General features: G+C 39.8%; 1 protein-coding gene across 1 annotated transcript in view; it reads left to right on the top strand.

Moving 5' to 3' along the window:
- The window catches only part of C7H10orf90 (chromosome 7 C10orf90 homolog), a 114,375-nt gene that overhangs the window by 43,870 nt on the left and 54,288 nt on the right, over positions 1-16,217 (top strand). Inside the window, exons 2-3 of the mRNA XM_065408545.1 lie at positions 8,774-8,868; positions 12,957-14,055. Of these exons, the coding sequence (XP_065264617.1) occupies positions 8,774-8,868; positions 12,957-14,055 (1,194 nt within the window). The remainder of the gene's footprint in view (positions 1-8,773; positions 8,869-12,956; positions 14,056-16,217) is intronic.

Below are 16,217 nucleotides of genomic sequence, written 5' to 3'. Positions count from 1 at the left end.
CTGAGTGGGAGAAGCATAGTGGCTTTAAGCCCCTTGGCTCAGAAGAGAGTGTGGTGGGTAGGATGTTTCATTCAGAAGGGTTGAGGTTAGCATGCGCCATTCTTCTAGTTCCCCACACTGTTGCTGTAGGCTGGGTACAGCTCAACGATGGAAGGAAGAGGGTATATGGATGATAATGGGGGAACTGGAACTGAAGAAAAAAGTAAGAGTGTAGTTTTGGAGTGCTCCCACTTTATTTCAGCTCTCTGACAGCCGCAGTCAGAAATGGATGTGTGTGACATAATCACCTTTTATCCCAACCCTACAATTCAAGCACTGAGGAAAAATAACAATGCCGAATGAACTGACAATATAACACCATCCAGACTGAACCTCCCACCTCTGCATATCTCTCAGCTATTTTACCTTTTTGACCTAAACAAGCCTCTGCCGCATGCCTATCTAGCTTTCATGATTGTAAATGAAGCATGTCAGAAAAGCTGCCTGAGGAAGCTGTGATGGACAATGTTATTTGAGCTAAAGACATCTTTTCCATACCATTTAAAATCTTGCCGTAATATCTTCTTTTCATCCCTCCGTTGGAATCACTGTCCTGCATTATACTCAGAGAGTAGATGGGCCTCAGCAGGTGAGGAGAGTTCGTCACTACAGGGAGCTGAGAAGATCTGTTAGCATAACCCAGTACTGCAAAGGGTAGCACATGCTTGGGTTCCTCCCTACACAAATAGAAATTTTTTAAAAAGGGACTACCTTGTTAAAATAATTCTGGATGGCTGATAAGCTGCGGGTAATTCCATAAAGAAGGCACTTTATTTTGTTAAGTAGGGATACAAATAATAGCAATGTAGAATGAAAGCAGACTTCAAGATATAGGTCCTATGCCAATGGCATCTTGCTAGCCCCCTGATGAGAGCCTTGCTTCTAATGGCACATATAATGAGAGATTTACGACTTTTGGCTTTCTGATAGCAGACCAGAACTCATTCGTCCGTTTCATGGCAGATCCTGTAATCATCTCTGCAGGCAGTCAGCTACTGCTTCAAGATGTGCAAGCAGTGAAAGATAATTCAGTTAACAAATCTCATGATGCTCCTTGTAATAAAAGTAAATTTATCCTGACATCTTAAGAAAATAATTTTCTACTTTGCTTACACAATGAATCCTCTTGCAGAGAGGACTGACTTCAAGTTGTTTTGTTTACTCTGTTTTGAAAAACTTCCCCAATGAAGCTGCATTAAAATATTGATACACCTCTATCCCGATATAACACGAATTTGAATATAACGCGGTAAAGCAGTGCTCCGGGGGGGCAGGGCTGCGCACTCCAGCAGATTAAAGCAAGTTCGATATAACGCGGTTTCACCTATAACGCGGTAAGATTTTGGGGTTCCCGAGGACAGCGTTATATCGGGGTAGAGGTGTAATTCTTAGCACAGACTTGAATCACTTCATTTTGGGGTGGTTGGGTTTTGGTTTTAATTTTTAATTTCTTTTCTCTACAAAGAGTGAATCAGTTTGCAAAAAGGAATCAAAAGAAGGAGACGGCTGCTATTATATTCCTCAATTAAACCACATACTTCACTCTGATTCACATTACAAACTTCTGTCTGTTGCTCTGTGTAGAGATGCTGAAAGAGATACAATAGCAGTGCTGATGCCTTCTCTCTCTCTGGGCCTGTTAACTCAATTGAAAAGCCCTCTTAATGCTCATTGCTATGACTGCGAAAAATAGGTGTGTTTTTTTTGTCTCATGGACATACAGCACAGGTAGTTTTCACCTCAATGTAGCTGCTTCGGGTAAACCCCAGGTGGGGAATATAGGTTTTATATATGCAGGATTGGATTTTCAAAAATATTCAGCATTTGCCTACCTCTATTCCCATTTTAAATGTTGATCTCAGTTTGGTTGTACATTTTTGTTTGAATAAAGATGGCCTGCAATTGAAGAAAAATGCAATTTTATTTGCTTCTTGATGAAATATAAAGAAACCTGAAAAGTGTTGAGTAAATTTGTCTTTGTCATTTATTCTCGTTTGGTTTTTACCTTAGGCCTTTTTCTACATTAGAAAGGATTTGCTGAGCTAGCTATACCAGCAAACTCCCACTAGTGGAGAGATATAGCTTATATTGTTTATGAGTCTACACCAGCAAAAGAACTTTTTTGAGTCATAGAGTTTAAGGCCACAAGGGACCACCAGAATATCTAGTTTGCCCTCCTATATATCACAGGCTACCAACACCACCCAGCAACCGCACATTAACCCAACAGCTGAAATTAGACCAAAGTATTACAGCCCACAGGAGACTAGACTACTGTGTGCCACAGGCAAAGAATAGGAGGGATTGAGATGCACCAATGTCCAAGTCAACCACACCCACATGCTGCAAAAGAAGGCGAAACCCCCCAAGGTCACTGCCAATCTGACCTGAGGGAAAATTTCTTCCTGACCTCACATATGGTGATTAGTTAGACTGTGAGCGTGTGAACAAGAACTAGTCAGCCAAACATCTGAGGGAGAAAGAATGCTCAGTGCCACCTCAGAGCCTTGGGCCACCCCATCCAATGTCCCACCTCCAGCTCTGGCCATCCTTGAAGCTTCAGAGGAAGGAGATTAAAAAACAAAAACAAACAAAAACTGAATACATTGGCGGGGGGGAAGGAGGAGGAAGGGAATCCCTTCTTGACCCCTGCAGGTGGTGGCTGGTATAGCTTATACCAGTTCAACAAATAAAATAAGCTGTACTTGCTAAAGAACTTTTTGCCAGTATAGCAGCCTTTACGCTAGGGCTTTTGCTGGCACAGCAATGTTGGTTAGTTTCTGTCTTGTTTCACACTCCTAACTGACATAGCTATGCTGGCAGAACTTTTAAGCGTAGACCAGGGCTTAGAAATATCAGGAATGTCAAATCGGGTGTTCATTGGTCTTCCCTGGTTTTGCTGCATGACTCACTGCCGATCTGAGATGTGCACGGGGAGCTTTCTTAGCCTTAGCCATTGTGGAGGCTGGGGTACTGAACCTTTGATGATTACATCTTTTCCCCCAAGTGTTTTTCAGGTTTTTGAGTTAAATATGTATTAAGAAAAACAACAAAAACCCAAACTGTTTTAAACAGTATAAATAAAACTCCTTACATGTCTTTGAATGATATAAATATATGCATATAGCTTGGGGTGGGAGAGTTGTATGGCTGTCTTATCTATAGATAAAATGCCTTAAACAAAAGTTTTAAATTATACCTGAGATAATTTTGGTTTTTAATGTATAAGTTACAAGCATCTTCAAAAATCAATGTCAAACCAAAACAACTGCTGTTAATTACCATGAAAGTTTTGAAGATGGAATCCTAATATAACTGTCCTAGTAACAAACAGGGTAAACATTCCAGTGAGTTAGGTGCAATTTAGAACTTTGTGACACTCTTTAACCACAGAAGTGGAAGGCTGGGAGGCTGACTTGCCTCTGAGATATTTTTGGATCTTAAACTGTCGGTTTTGTGCCACTTGTACGTAACATTTATCAGCTGATAAAAGACCTTGTATGGTTTCTAAATCTTTAGTTAAATATGATCAGTGAAATCAATGAAGGTGAATTTTCTCTTTCTAATATTATTTATAAGTGCTAGAAATTATTTATATAGTGCTAAGTGTTTTACAGACAGCCAAAAAAAGTCCATGTCCTTGAATACTTACTATTTAAACGGACAATTTTGAGATATAGGATAAGGATTGAGGATCAACAAAAAGCAGATGATTGAGTGGAGATGTTTAGCAGCTTTCTTGTTAGTTTCAATGTGTGTGTGTTCCAACATTTCTCTGCTAAACCCTTATTTAAGAGAGAACTACAGTTGAAGGATTCTGAGAAGTTTGTTCTGAGGAGAGACTTAAAGAAAGGTAAGATGAGGGCAACACAGGCCAAGTCAGGGCATAAAGTATATGAGACAGGCTGAACGCGCAAGAAAGGGCTAAAGGCCCAGTTAGTCAAATTCACTTCACCATGGTGGTAATTAGGTAGTTACTTGTCAGCCAGACAGGGTGGGACGAAAAGCATCAGGTGAAAACTCAGCAGACTCCTGGGACTTATAAATAGGCTGAGAACTCAGTAAAGAGGGAAGGAGCCACAGGGAGCAGGCAGGGTTGCTTGCTTGCTCACACATTCGTTCACTTGCTCACTCTGTGAAGAGCTGAAATGCCAAAGACTGTGGGAGGCTAGAGGCCTCAGGAATACTTTGACTGGGCAGGACAGTGCTCAGTAACAGAGGCAGGGAAATAAAGTGGATTAATCCCAGGAGGCGATTAAGCTCAGAAGATAGGTTGATTCTCTGGGACTTTGGACTACATTGAACATTTTGTTAACGAACCGCTTCTTAGCTGGAGGGCTGAGTGGCACATAAAGGCAAACTACCTACAGTGGGGAGCTAGAGAGGAAGAACCCGCGCTTCACGGCGTCGTGACACAAAGAGGTGCCGATAGCATGGATAGGAGTTTACATAGAGAGGAAGAGATCAGAGGGTAGTGGGGAAGTATATTTGAAAGTTGTCAGCAGAGATGGCAACTGAATGAAAGTGTGCAACTTGCACTACTAAAAATTGGGGTGCTAACTGCCTTTTGGTGCCCCCACACACAGTTTCTTCCAATGACAGGCATTCACCCCACTGTTTTGACTGCACTTGCTCTGAGCAAGGTATACCATGGCATTCTGCAGCATGCCCATTTACACAAGTGTAGTGCCAGTCAAGACCAGAAGTTCTGGTGTAATAGTCCCAACAGTGGCCTGTCTGGTTGAGTTTCTATCAAGCTTTCTACAGAGTCCTTGCGTGTACAAATTGTGCTGTGTACACCTTAGGTTCATAACATAACTGTTTCTCACCAGCATACCCATCTTTGCAATCACTGTGTTTTAACAGGCCGATTTCAGACATCACGTGAGTGTGCTACCAGTTGGTCCAAGGTAGACATCCAGGCATTTGTGAGTTAGAGATTCAGTTCCAGCTCCACTCTGTAATTACGAACACCACAGGCTGTGCCCTGGTGACCAGATGCCAAGGAGTGTATCATTTCGTCCAGCAAACAGTGCTGTGAGAAAATAAAAGGGTTAAAGGTGCAATATAGATCGCAAGGGTCAGGATGCCAACAGCTGCCTCCCCCTTTTTCACGAACTGGACTGTACATTCAGCATGCATCAATCTACAAGCCTGAGGATACTGTTGGACAGTACTGAAGGACTAGGAAAGTCTTTCTCAGCCTTAAAGACAGGGTTTGTGAAAATAGGTTACAGGAACGGGATAAAACAGAAATCCTCAGGACTTCATATCAGGCAGAAACAAGCTTTCTTTTCTCCCCACACTGATAAGAAATACTTAAAATGCCATGACTTCCATAGCTGTGTGTCAGGGAAATATTGAACTTTATATTTTGTTGAATGATAATTGTTATAGTACAAAGCACTTTGTCAGCAACAAGAACCTGTATGGGTGCTCTGTGCCTGACATTTACTTCTAATCTAAGCTGCTGTTATTTCATGCAGTGTCCTCATTTTAAATGAGGAGCTTCAAGCTCTTTGCATAAGGTCAGTATTGGTGTTTTTACTGTTCACATGAATTAACAAATGTGAGGCTTCCAATAATATATATTTGAATAATAGCAGGGAAGTTGGTGGAGGTTTATTCACTACTTTTATTAATCCATTACAGCAATTGTTAAATTGTTTGCCAAAAGTCTGAGTATCTGCCATCACTGGGATTCCCATGGTAGCATACGAGTGTCATTACCCAGGACACGATGCAAAAAAAACCAAACTGAATGATTTAGCAGACAGGAGAAACATTCACTTCCCCCTTCTCTTCTAACTTTCTCCGACCACAAAATGGCTGAACAAACCTACACCAAGGAGATCTGTGGGGAGGTTGCATCTGTGGACAGTAGCCGTAACTGTCTATGGATATGTTTTCACTGTGGAAAGAAAGGGATGTATTTAATTCAGGTTAGCTGATTCAAGTTAAAATATCAGCGAAGACATGGCAACTTGGGTTAGCAGCTCAAGTTAAAGCCTAGGGTTGAACTTGAGTTAGCTAAGTTAAGTTGAGTACACATGGTTTTTTGCAGTGAAAACATATGCTAGGAGAGGTTACCTTGAAAGCTGTAATTTACATCTTATATATTTCTCTGTGGACTTTGACATCTTATCCTTGTTTGACCTTGTAGTGTTTCTTCTTTCTCTTGGACTTTGAATACAAGTCATCTGAGAGAAATACAGGGGAAAAAACCATCTGGTACAGCATGCCTGCTCAGTTTTGGTTTATCTTTATCCAGCCTTCCAGCTTTCCTTATACACTGTGATTAGCATTAAAAAGTCAGTATTTACCCACAGTTGCCTCAGAGAGATATCTGAGAGAACTGCAGTTTTCCCACTTTACTTACAATAGGAAACAATTGAAAACTGTAGGTTAATGATGATTTTTCAATTACTACCATTGCATTTGGCAAACCTCTGATTTTTCTCCTGAACTAATTCTTACATTTTGCTTTCATGACCTACCTTGGCCACTTATCCCACATTTATTTATTAAAATTAATATTTTTAAAAAGCACAGAGGAGAGGCACCTTTGACAAATATTAAAAGTAAATCAACACATGCAACAGTCTCTCTTCATCCAAATATCCACATTTAATGTATCACTGCAAGTACCCCATTCTCCCTACAAACACCAACCCACATTGTACTTCCCCTTTCCCAAACAATTGTGGACATCTGTAGGTTTTGCAGCTTCCTCTACTGGTCAGCAGATTTGTTCGGCCTCCTTCAGACAAAGGGGAGGAGTGAGTTTCAAAGCTGAGAACCCCTTGTAGTCACTTCTGTGCCAGCAGCTCCAGGTGTTTTAAACTAAGGAAGCGGCAGCTCCAGAGCATTCATTAGTGGTGGAATGAAGCAGTTATTACTATTTATGTGGCACCTGAGAAGGGTTAATTTGTCACCAGGAGTCCTGTGTTGCTAAGTAATTCTGAAAGAATCTTATTCCAAACATAACCATTCCTGAGATCTCTCCCTATTTATACCCTATTTCTTGGAGCTTTTACTGGTGTAAAACATGACACCGTGAGCTTTGTCTTTCACCTTTGCAAGAACTTCTGTTGGCTCCCCTCAAATCCACTCCTTCCTGACTCCCTTCACCCTCCTCCTCATTGCTGGATTCTTCAGCCTTGGTTGGATTCTTTGTTGCTCCATGCCTGTGCACTTTCTATGGCAACAACAGCCTTCTTTTGATATGGTGACTAGTACTGTACACAGCGGATCCACCACAGAGTGATGTCAGCAGAGCCCCAGTGGTGGAAACTGTGCCCATAAGAAGCAGTGTGAAGAAATCTGCAGCCAGTCAGCACTGCCTTCAAAGTGGACTATGGGCACTCCAAGAGATATTCTGTATCATTGAATCCTTCTGGGCAGCCTCTGCTAGCAGGCCTTCTAGGGAGCCCCAGCTGCAACTTGTAGCTGCCTTCCCACAATGGAACTCTCAGAAGAGCAGTTCTCACTGAAGCAGATGGAGTCACACAGTACACCCCCTTCTCCCTCCCCTGATCCCTGCACCAGTGGGAAGGACTCAAACCTGCTATTGCAGATGAGGTTTAATAAGCAGTTTCTGCAGTAAGAGGATCTGACTTCTATTCCTCTGCTAATACAACAATGTATGTAAAATGAAATTAAATTTAGTAAAAACTGCAGCCTTGTGCAGTGTGTTGCGAAAACTAAAGCCTATGTTCCCATGAATTTTTACTGCAGAGTTGGTTGGGCAGAAGAGTGAGGGAATTTTATGCCATTTAAATACTTATTTTATTACTTTGCATTTTCAAATAAGCACCGAGAAGCAAAGAAACGTTATTTATGTAAAATGACTCACAATGTGTGGTGTTAAAGAATGCCCAGTTACAGCAATCCCAGGCACCATGCGGCCCAGAAAACTAAAAAAACCCTCAAACCAACAGCCAAACAAAATAAATCAAACAAAAGTTAGACCAGATAAATATACTGACATTTACTAATGCGATTTATGACCACTTTTAAGGCTCCTTTGCACTGCCAGGGTAGTGTATAATGTCCTTAGTTCACATAAAAACAAGGTCCATAATGTCTTGTATCAGACACTAGTCTCAGACTCTGCAAAAGACAGCCAATTTGTGAAGGCCCATACTCCAAAACCCACTGGGGGTCAATGGGAGACCTTCCATTGACTTCAATGGGTTTTTGATCAGGCCTCAGTACAGCGTGAGACTGTCCTGGAACCTATCCTGGGAGCAGCCTCGCAGTGTGGTTTAAAGTGCAACCACTGGAAACAGGGAGATGCGGTCTCTTAGGGCTAGTCTACACTTACCCGGTAGTTCGACGGCTGCGGATCGAAGTTCCGAGTTCGATTTATCGCGTCTGGTGTGGACGCGATAAATCGAACCAGGAAGTGATCCCCGTCGACTGCGGTACTCCAGCTCGGCGAGAGGAGTACCACGAAGTCGACGGGGGAGCCTGCCTGCCGCGTGTGGACCGCGGTAAGTTCGAAGTAAGGTATGTCGAATTCAGCTACGTTATTCACGTAGCTGAATTTGCGTACCTTACTTCGACTTGGGGGGTAAGTGTAGACCAGGCCTTAGATAAGTGGATCCTAGACCATTCAGAATCAGTTAGTAATACCCTTTTGCCTTCTATTTGTACTCGGTTTTATATCCCATTTTAGCTATACCATCATGTAGTTGACAGTAACATGTCTTCCTTTTTTCCCCCCTCCTAGGAATCGGAGAAAAACAGTGTGGTGCTAACGATCCAAAAGAACTCAAAAGCCATCAGCACGATAATGCTGCAGAGAGAGACTCAGACTCCACTAAGGTAAAAACAAAAAATCCCACAGTTGAGCTTTCATAGTAGTCAGCAGAATTCATTCAGGTTTAAAAAATGATCACCCTGTCTCCATATAGTGTGTTTACAGTTGTTTTTGGTTAGTCACACTCAACTTAGGCAGCAGAAAAGCCAAATAAAGTGATGGCTAAATGGTCATGATTCTATTTGCAGTAGATTTAATTCATCTTATTATCTGTATTCTTGTTGAAGAAAAATAAAATGCATATTTTGGAGAAAAGTAAGTTTTTGAGAAATATCCCAGGCAGACTCAACCAATGATACCAGTGATCTAAGCAATGTGTGGGATACTCCCATCCTCTGATCCCCTGAAAATAAAGTCATGGATTTGCAATTCGCTAGAATACTCTTTCCTTTTGCACTAAGACTATGAAGCTTGCAAACTCCCAAAAGAATGTAGGGCCAGCTCAGAGAGACTCATTACCTTCTCAAAACATTGGGAGGAGACATTATTTGTTATTTATTTTTATAATTTACTCATTCAAAATACTGCTACATGAGCTGAAACTAATCAGAAGCGTTTCTGACTTGCATTTGGACCATTACATGGGATTTCCATCTGTTTTGTACTTAACAAAAGAAATTAAGTAATTTTCATGTTAATTGCTGGAGCACATGAGAGACATACAAAATAATGCATTTCAAAGAACATTTGTATTCATTGATCTGTAAAAATCGAAGGGAGATTGAGAAGATTGCAAAGGTCTTAAAGATGCAGGTTGAGGTAAATATAGTACAATACAATATGAAGAAAATATTATTCAAGCCATGGAAAAAAAATTAGGGAAGGAAAAAAATACATTCCCTGGGGCTGGGAGGATATTGGATTGTCAGAGCCACAAACAGTTAGTTTAGAAGATAGGAAACATTTCCCTGGATTTGCTCTGCTGTTTAGGTCCCAAAAATTTACCTTCCTCAAACCTTAATCTGAGGATTATTTAAAAGACAGTATTCTGTGCTATTTTCCTGTTATGGCAATACCACAGCAAACAGGGCAATAGTTTGCACAGAGTGTGATGGTCTTCAGCATGGATTCCTCCACAGGAGAGACACTATGGACCTCAGACTTATCACTCTGAGCCTCCCATCTCAGAACACTGACAGCAGGAGGTCCTGTGATCACCTGAGATTTCAATGGTCTGGTTTGAGGCTCCGGAGCTGGTCCTACTGCAGAAGAAATAAATAATAATATCAAGAGAAGGGGTTGATAAGAGTGGAGGCAGAGAGAAAAGGGTCTGAGAAGACACAGGGAAAATTTCAACAGAGATAGTAAAGCAAGTACAACGTGGCTCCAGGGCCAGAAACAATAGAAATAAACACATTTCTGAAGTGAACATAGTTCCTTGGATGGAATAGATTGCTGTCAGCCTTCAGGCAAAATATTAAACCTCAGGAGAATATTTTCTCCCTCTCAGGCTATATTTTACAGCTGTTGCTGTCCAAATTAGTCAATATATGTATAATATGATTGTTTTATTATTGAAGTTTTGGGTGCTCAAATACCATTGTGACGGGTGTGGTATAAGAATAGAGTACTGAATACCACCTAAACTCTTGCAAAGCACACAGCCCTTCTAAAAAAATAAAACATTCTTCCATCTTTCAGCATCCCCTTTATATTCATATTCTCCTCATCTACCTAACAAATTCCAAAGCTTTGCATAATTAACTGGATACCAAAGCTTACTACGCTTGTTGTTACTTGCAGCTTGGCAATGGCGGGGGGATGGGGGCAGATGATCTTTATAAGCAGGTGAGCAAGCCACCCTTCCCCTTTCTTGTTATGACCAATCTGATGAGGGCAAGTAGTCTCAGCAAAGACTTTAAGAAGGCCATAAAATTCTGCCATAGCCTTGTCCTTACTTACGATTTACCAGAACCTTGTGACCTTGTGTGTATAATGTGTCATCTAATGCCTGGTACAATTACAGATACACAGGGATGGTTCTCGTAAGTTGAGGGACATTAGAGTAGCATTTTGTGGCTATGTAGTCAAACTATATGTGTGTTTTATTTTTGTAATATAAACAAAATGCGTATTAAATGACTGTACATTCTAATATATGAAGATGTCCTGTACTTTACTCCAGATATTCATAACTGTGGTTATCTAAATTGAACATTTTGGTGTGTATATCTGAATATATATTTATGTAACTATGTGAACATGTACATCCTGAATACTCTCATGTTCAATTCAAATAATAGCAGTGTATCTCTGAATATACAACTACAGTAGAGCTTCAGAGTTATGAACACCTCAGGAATGGAGGTTGTTCATAACTCTGAAATGTTCATAACTCTGAACAAAATGTTATGGTTGTTCTTTCAAAAGTTTACAACTGAACATTGACATAATAAAGCTTTGAAACTTTACTATGCAGAAGAAAAATGCTGCTTTTAACCCTCTTAATTTAACTGAAACAAGCACAGAAATAGTTTTCTGTCAAACCTTGTCAAATATTTTTTTCTTAAAATTGCCCTTCATTTTTTTTAGTAGTTTAACTTCAACACAGTACTGTACTGTATTTGCCTTTTTTTTTTTTTTTTGGTCTCTGCTGTTGCCTGATTGCATACTTCTGGTTCCAAATGAGGTGTGTGGTTGACCGGTCAGTTCGTAAAACTCTGGTGTTTGTAACTCTGAGGTGATGGCTGGCTGAGGGGATTGGGTAATGGGCAATTGAGCCTTTGACTTAATGATCACAGGATTGCCTTTAGCCAGACTGGTAAGGATCAATGTTTTTGACCAGTTGTTTGGTGCCATAGATGACATGGATTTATATCTCAGTGTAGTTCCTGGTAGACATGTGTTTACATCACACAGCCCATCACCTCAGTTGGCTGCCTGGATGGCACACCCTGCAGAAAAATTAAGGACAGAAGGGATATAAAGAAATCCTACTTGCCCCAAAAGATTGTCCCTCAAGAACAAGGTTGAGGTATACTGGTGAAACTGTTGTAGAGAAGTTTGGATGCTGGCTGACTGCAGTATCACCTTCAGTTGAGTTTCCAGGGCTATCAATCTGGTTAACTTCATGAGCAATAAAATAGCTCCCATAAACCACTTAAATAAAAAAAAAGAGTCATTCAGATGACAATTCACCATGGTTCCAATCGTGTAGAATTTACTTTGTGACTCAGTGGGAACTTTGACTAAGTGAGGACTGAGGACGCTCAGATCATAGGGCCAAATTTCCTGCTGATGTAAATTGATGCAGCTAACATTGACCTCAGTGGAGATGTAACAATTTACAGCAGCAGAGAATTTGAGCCATATACTCTGCATGAAATAAACATTATGTAACCAGTCATCTAGATAATAATTGTAGGTAGAGTTAAACTTCATGCTTACACTTATCTAAGGACATCAGGTACATTATGTTAAGATAGATGACGATTGTTGTGGTTAGAAAAATGAGTCCGGACTGCTGTCAATCAGTCTTGGGCATATGCCTCCTTATACTGTTATTTTGTGCACCCAGCAAATATTAAGCTAGTGAATTAAATGGTATCCAAAGCACTTACAGGAATTTGTGCATATCTTTTATTGGAGAGAACATGGAGGAGTTTTCCCCACGGTCATATTTGATGCTTTTGTGCAGCAGCACTGACCCAACTCCCACATAAATACTCCACAGAAAATCACAGTACGTTGTTCATTTTGTACAGGCAGTAAGTGCTTAGAGCACTTTTAATATTTCAGTAGATCAGCATGAAAGAGCAGTTTATAATTTGAAATTGACAATCACCATTGACACATATATTGTTAGACAAACATAGGACCAGATACGCCAACTGAGAGAATCAGTTAATCATTCAAACTAATGATTTTAGAATGTTTAATTTTTGCATAAAATGGATCCGATTTTTGCTGAACTCTTCTAGACAATTCTGAATTGATTTTAGGAACATGTCTTCAATAATGACAGAAAGCAAACTGGTACAAAAAGAAATTTAACAAGAAACCTTGAACAAACCCTATTATAGACTCTGAAGGAGAAATAGTTATATGTTTGACAATAGAATATTTTAATAATTTGGATTTTTTTCATTTGCAGGAGTCTCTGGCATCACAAAACACAAAAATGATTTCATCCATAGTCATTTCACAGTTGATTGATGAGACTAAATCAAAAGAAAATGGGTCTGCTTTGCCGATGCAGTCTGTGATCACTCAGCCTAATGCTTATCATACGAAGCAATCTCTGGCTAATGATAGTTCAGTCAACATTAATAGAGCATTCTTGTTACTTCCCAGCAGATTAGGAATTCAGGCATCTTTCGATGACAACATATCTAGAACAGACTCTCATAAAAAAGGATTTGCATCCATAACAGTTACTGCTAGACGGGTTGTTCCACCTTTTAACAACCCAGTGCAGGTACCTGTTACTGATTCTCTGTGTTTGAAATGCTGGGGAGGTGATGTTCTAATGAACACTACTGCTACTTCAAACAATGCAGGACGAGCTCAGCACTGCAAACCTTTGCATAATCAAGAATCTTATATAAACCGATATGCCACCAGATTAAAGGTTTCTGAATCTTATTCACAAGTATGTGAAGGGCATGGAGACTGGATTTTTAACATTGACAACAAAGAAAACAGAATGTTTCCTCCAGGCAGCAATCACAGGAAAAAAGCACCAGTTTCATTCACTTCATCTGTTCATTTCAAAATTTCCCAGCACTGTCCAAATACAATCTATTACTTTGACAAGTCACTTTCTGTATGTATTGACCAACTTCAAATTAAAAGCCAAAAAATTCATAGATCAATATTGTCCTTCAATATAAATTGCAGTTCACCCAGATTAACACCAGATGGAGCAGATGGCATAGCTAATGAAGAGTCAATAGCAGAGATACTTAAAACAAAGCTCCCAGAAGAAAACAAGACTCCACTCAGAACAAATTCAAATGCAAATTTAAAAGAAAATAATGTAGATAAAAAACAGACAGCAGACAAGGAATATTTGGGTACTGAATGCCCTTGGAAAGGTACATCTCCCTCTGACTGTCCAGCATTTGTGGATGCACCCAAAGGAACTAATAATTTAATAGTCACAAAGCAAAAAGAAGATAATTCTGATAAACAGTGTACTGGCAATGACATCAAATTGTCCATTCAAGTTCCTAAGTGGAGTTATGAGGCAGGTGAGTAATTTGCATAAACTTGAGTCTGTTTCAGAGATTCAGACTGGAACAGACCCATCATAGCATTATTATGCAAGCAGGTAATAAAAATCTTTGCTTCTGCAAGAATAAATCCATAATGAGTCTGAGTGCAAACTAGACATTTTAAATTCTAGGACTGCTGTGGATATAATGTTTACCATACCAGTGATGGATGCCACCTGCCACAATATAGGATAAAGTGGTACCTATGTTTTCAGCATAAAGCCCCTGTAAGCATCTGTAACTTTGATATAAATATTTGTTCCAAACACATATAAGCTTTTAGCCCAAAAGAGAATTTCAAGAAAATCTTTGTTCTGAAGGATTCACTTTTAAAATAGAGATTGTGGAAAATAAGAAATGAATGGATTCAGACTGGTTTGTGCTCCTTATGATTAAAAAAAATTGTTTCTAGATTTAATCTGGAAAGCCATAATAAAATAATAACAACACCAGTCTTCTGGCAACTAAAATAGATGGCAATTTTCCACGTGTAAAGGCTGCAGCTTCATTCCCAGCAATGTTTTGCAAGGCTTTAAAATATTTCTTCCAAATATCTCAAAGCATTTGACAAATATAAAATTAATCCTCACAACATCTCTGTGAGTTAGGTGAGAAATAGATGCTGTAGGGATTGCTTCAGTCACTGCTGAAGCGTAACCTCCACTGGAGTGGAACGCAGCAGCTGTTTTACAGTGCACAAGCAATAACTACGGATCAGTTTAGGGCAAGAAAAATATTGACCATGCAGGGAGAGAATACAGATAGGCAAACGTATTCAGATGAGTTGGAATTTGGCAAAGACACCAAAGCTAGCACACTTTCTCTTGTGAAAAATACCATGGGATGTAGTAGTAATTGTAGGTCGGCAGAACCTTGATTACATCCCATCTGAAATACTTTGCCTTTGATCACTGTATGAACATTAATTAATAAAACCTCACAACAACCACTGAGTTTTTTCCATTTACAGATGAGGGGGGAAATGGGACACAAATGGATTTTGTTCAAAGTCACACACTGACTCAGTGGCAGAGCAAGGCGTAGAATCCTGGTGGACACGTTTCCTCATCCCCTGTTGTTCCCACTAGACTCAGTACCTCCCCGCCTCTGAAATGTGTGATAGTAATCTTTATTATTAGCATTAGTAGTATTTATTATTATTATTTATTTTATTTATTAAGGCAAAACGATTAAATAGCAGATATTCTATAGAGAAAAGCTGCTACTATACATCCCAGGTAACTTATCAATGGGAACTTTCAGCAGGACGGATCAGTGAGGCCAAGATTTTCAAAACAGAGGACAAGGTTTGGTTCCTAAATCCATATTTAGGCACTAAATCAGTAGCTGGATTTGCAAAGGTGCTAAGTTCCCAATGGCAGAGTGTTTAACACAATTTGAACATGAATTGGAAGTCACAAGGGAAATGACAAGCCATGGTAAGGAGGATAAGGGAAATGGGGGGTGGGGGGGAAGAAGAACATAGGAGGAGCATCCTCTCTGACTGATGCCATTAATTTAACTCTTTCACTTCTCTGCTTAGCCATGATACCTGTATATTTGTAGCATTTGCAAGCTTACTTTGAAGAACAAATGTTCTATTGGTATTTTGAGGGGCAAATGCTATGCATGCAAGGCTTTGCTGCACATAGTTTAGACGCTGCATGTGATTTACGACAGAAGTGGTTACCTATAATACTTTTTGAGACTTCTCAGGGGTCAAGAGAAACAGTGGCTTCCATTAATAAAGTCAGCATTTGCCAGAAGTTATTAGAAAATGAGGTGTGAGATTATCACAATTTATCCGCCTATACTTTAAGAGGAAATAACTGTGGTAACCAGGTGGGAAGTGTTGTCTTTTAAATGGCTTACACTGTTTATTCACATGACAATGTAATATGCAAATGTGTATGTTTCTGTATAATAGATAACAAGATGTTTTGTCACCTTACTACAGCTTTCCTGTGTGAGATTTGTAAATACAACTGATATAATGCCTCCAAAGGGCACGGTCTTTCTTGTTAGGATCCAAAAATTAATGAGCACTCAAATACTTGTCAGCCTTTAACTGTGACAAATCTTAGGAAACCTAGTAAAATTCATGAGTCATGTAAACTGCTCATTAAAATGAAAGGGAA

This window comes from Emys orbicularis, chromosome 7, assembly GCF_028017835.1.
Source record: "Emys orbicularis isolate rEmyOrb1 chromosome 7, rEmyOrb1.hap1, whole genome shotgun sequence".
Classification (NCBI taxonomy): domain Eukaryota; kingdom Metazoa; phylum Chordata; order Testudines; family Emydidae; genus Emys; species Emys orbicularis.
The sequence above is the reverse complement of the archived record's forward strand: the minus strand, read 5'-3'. Positions and strand labels throughout refer to the sequence as shown.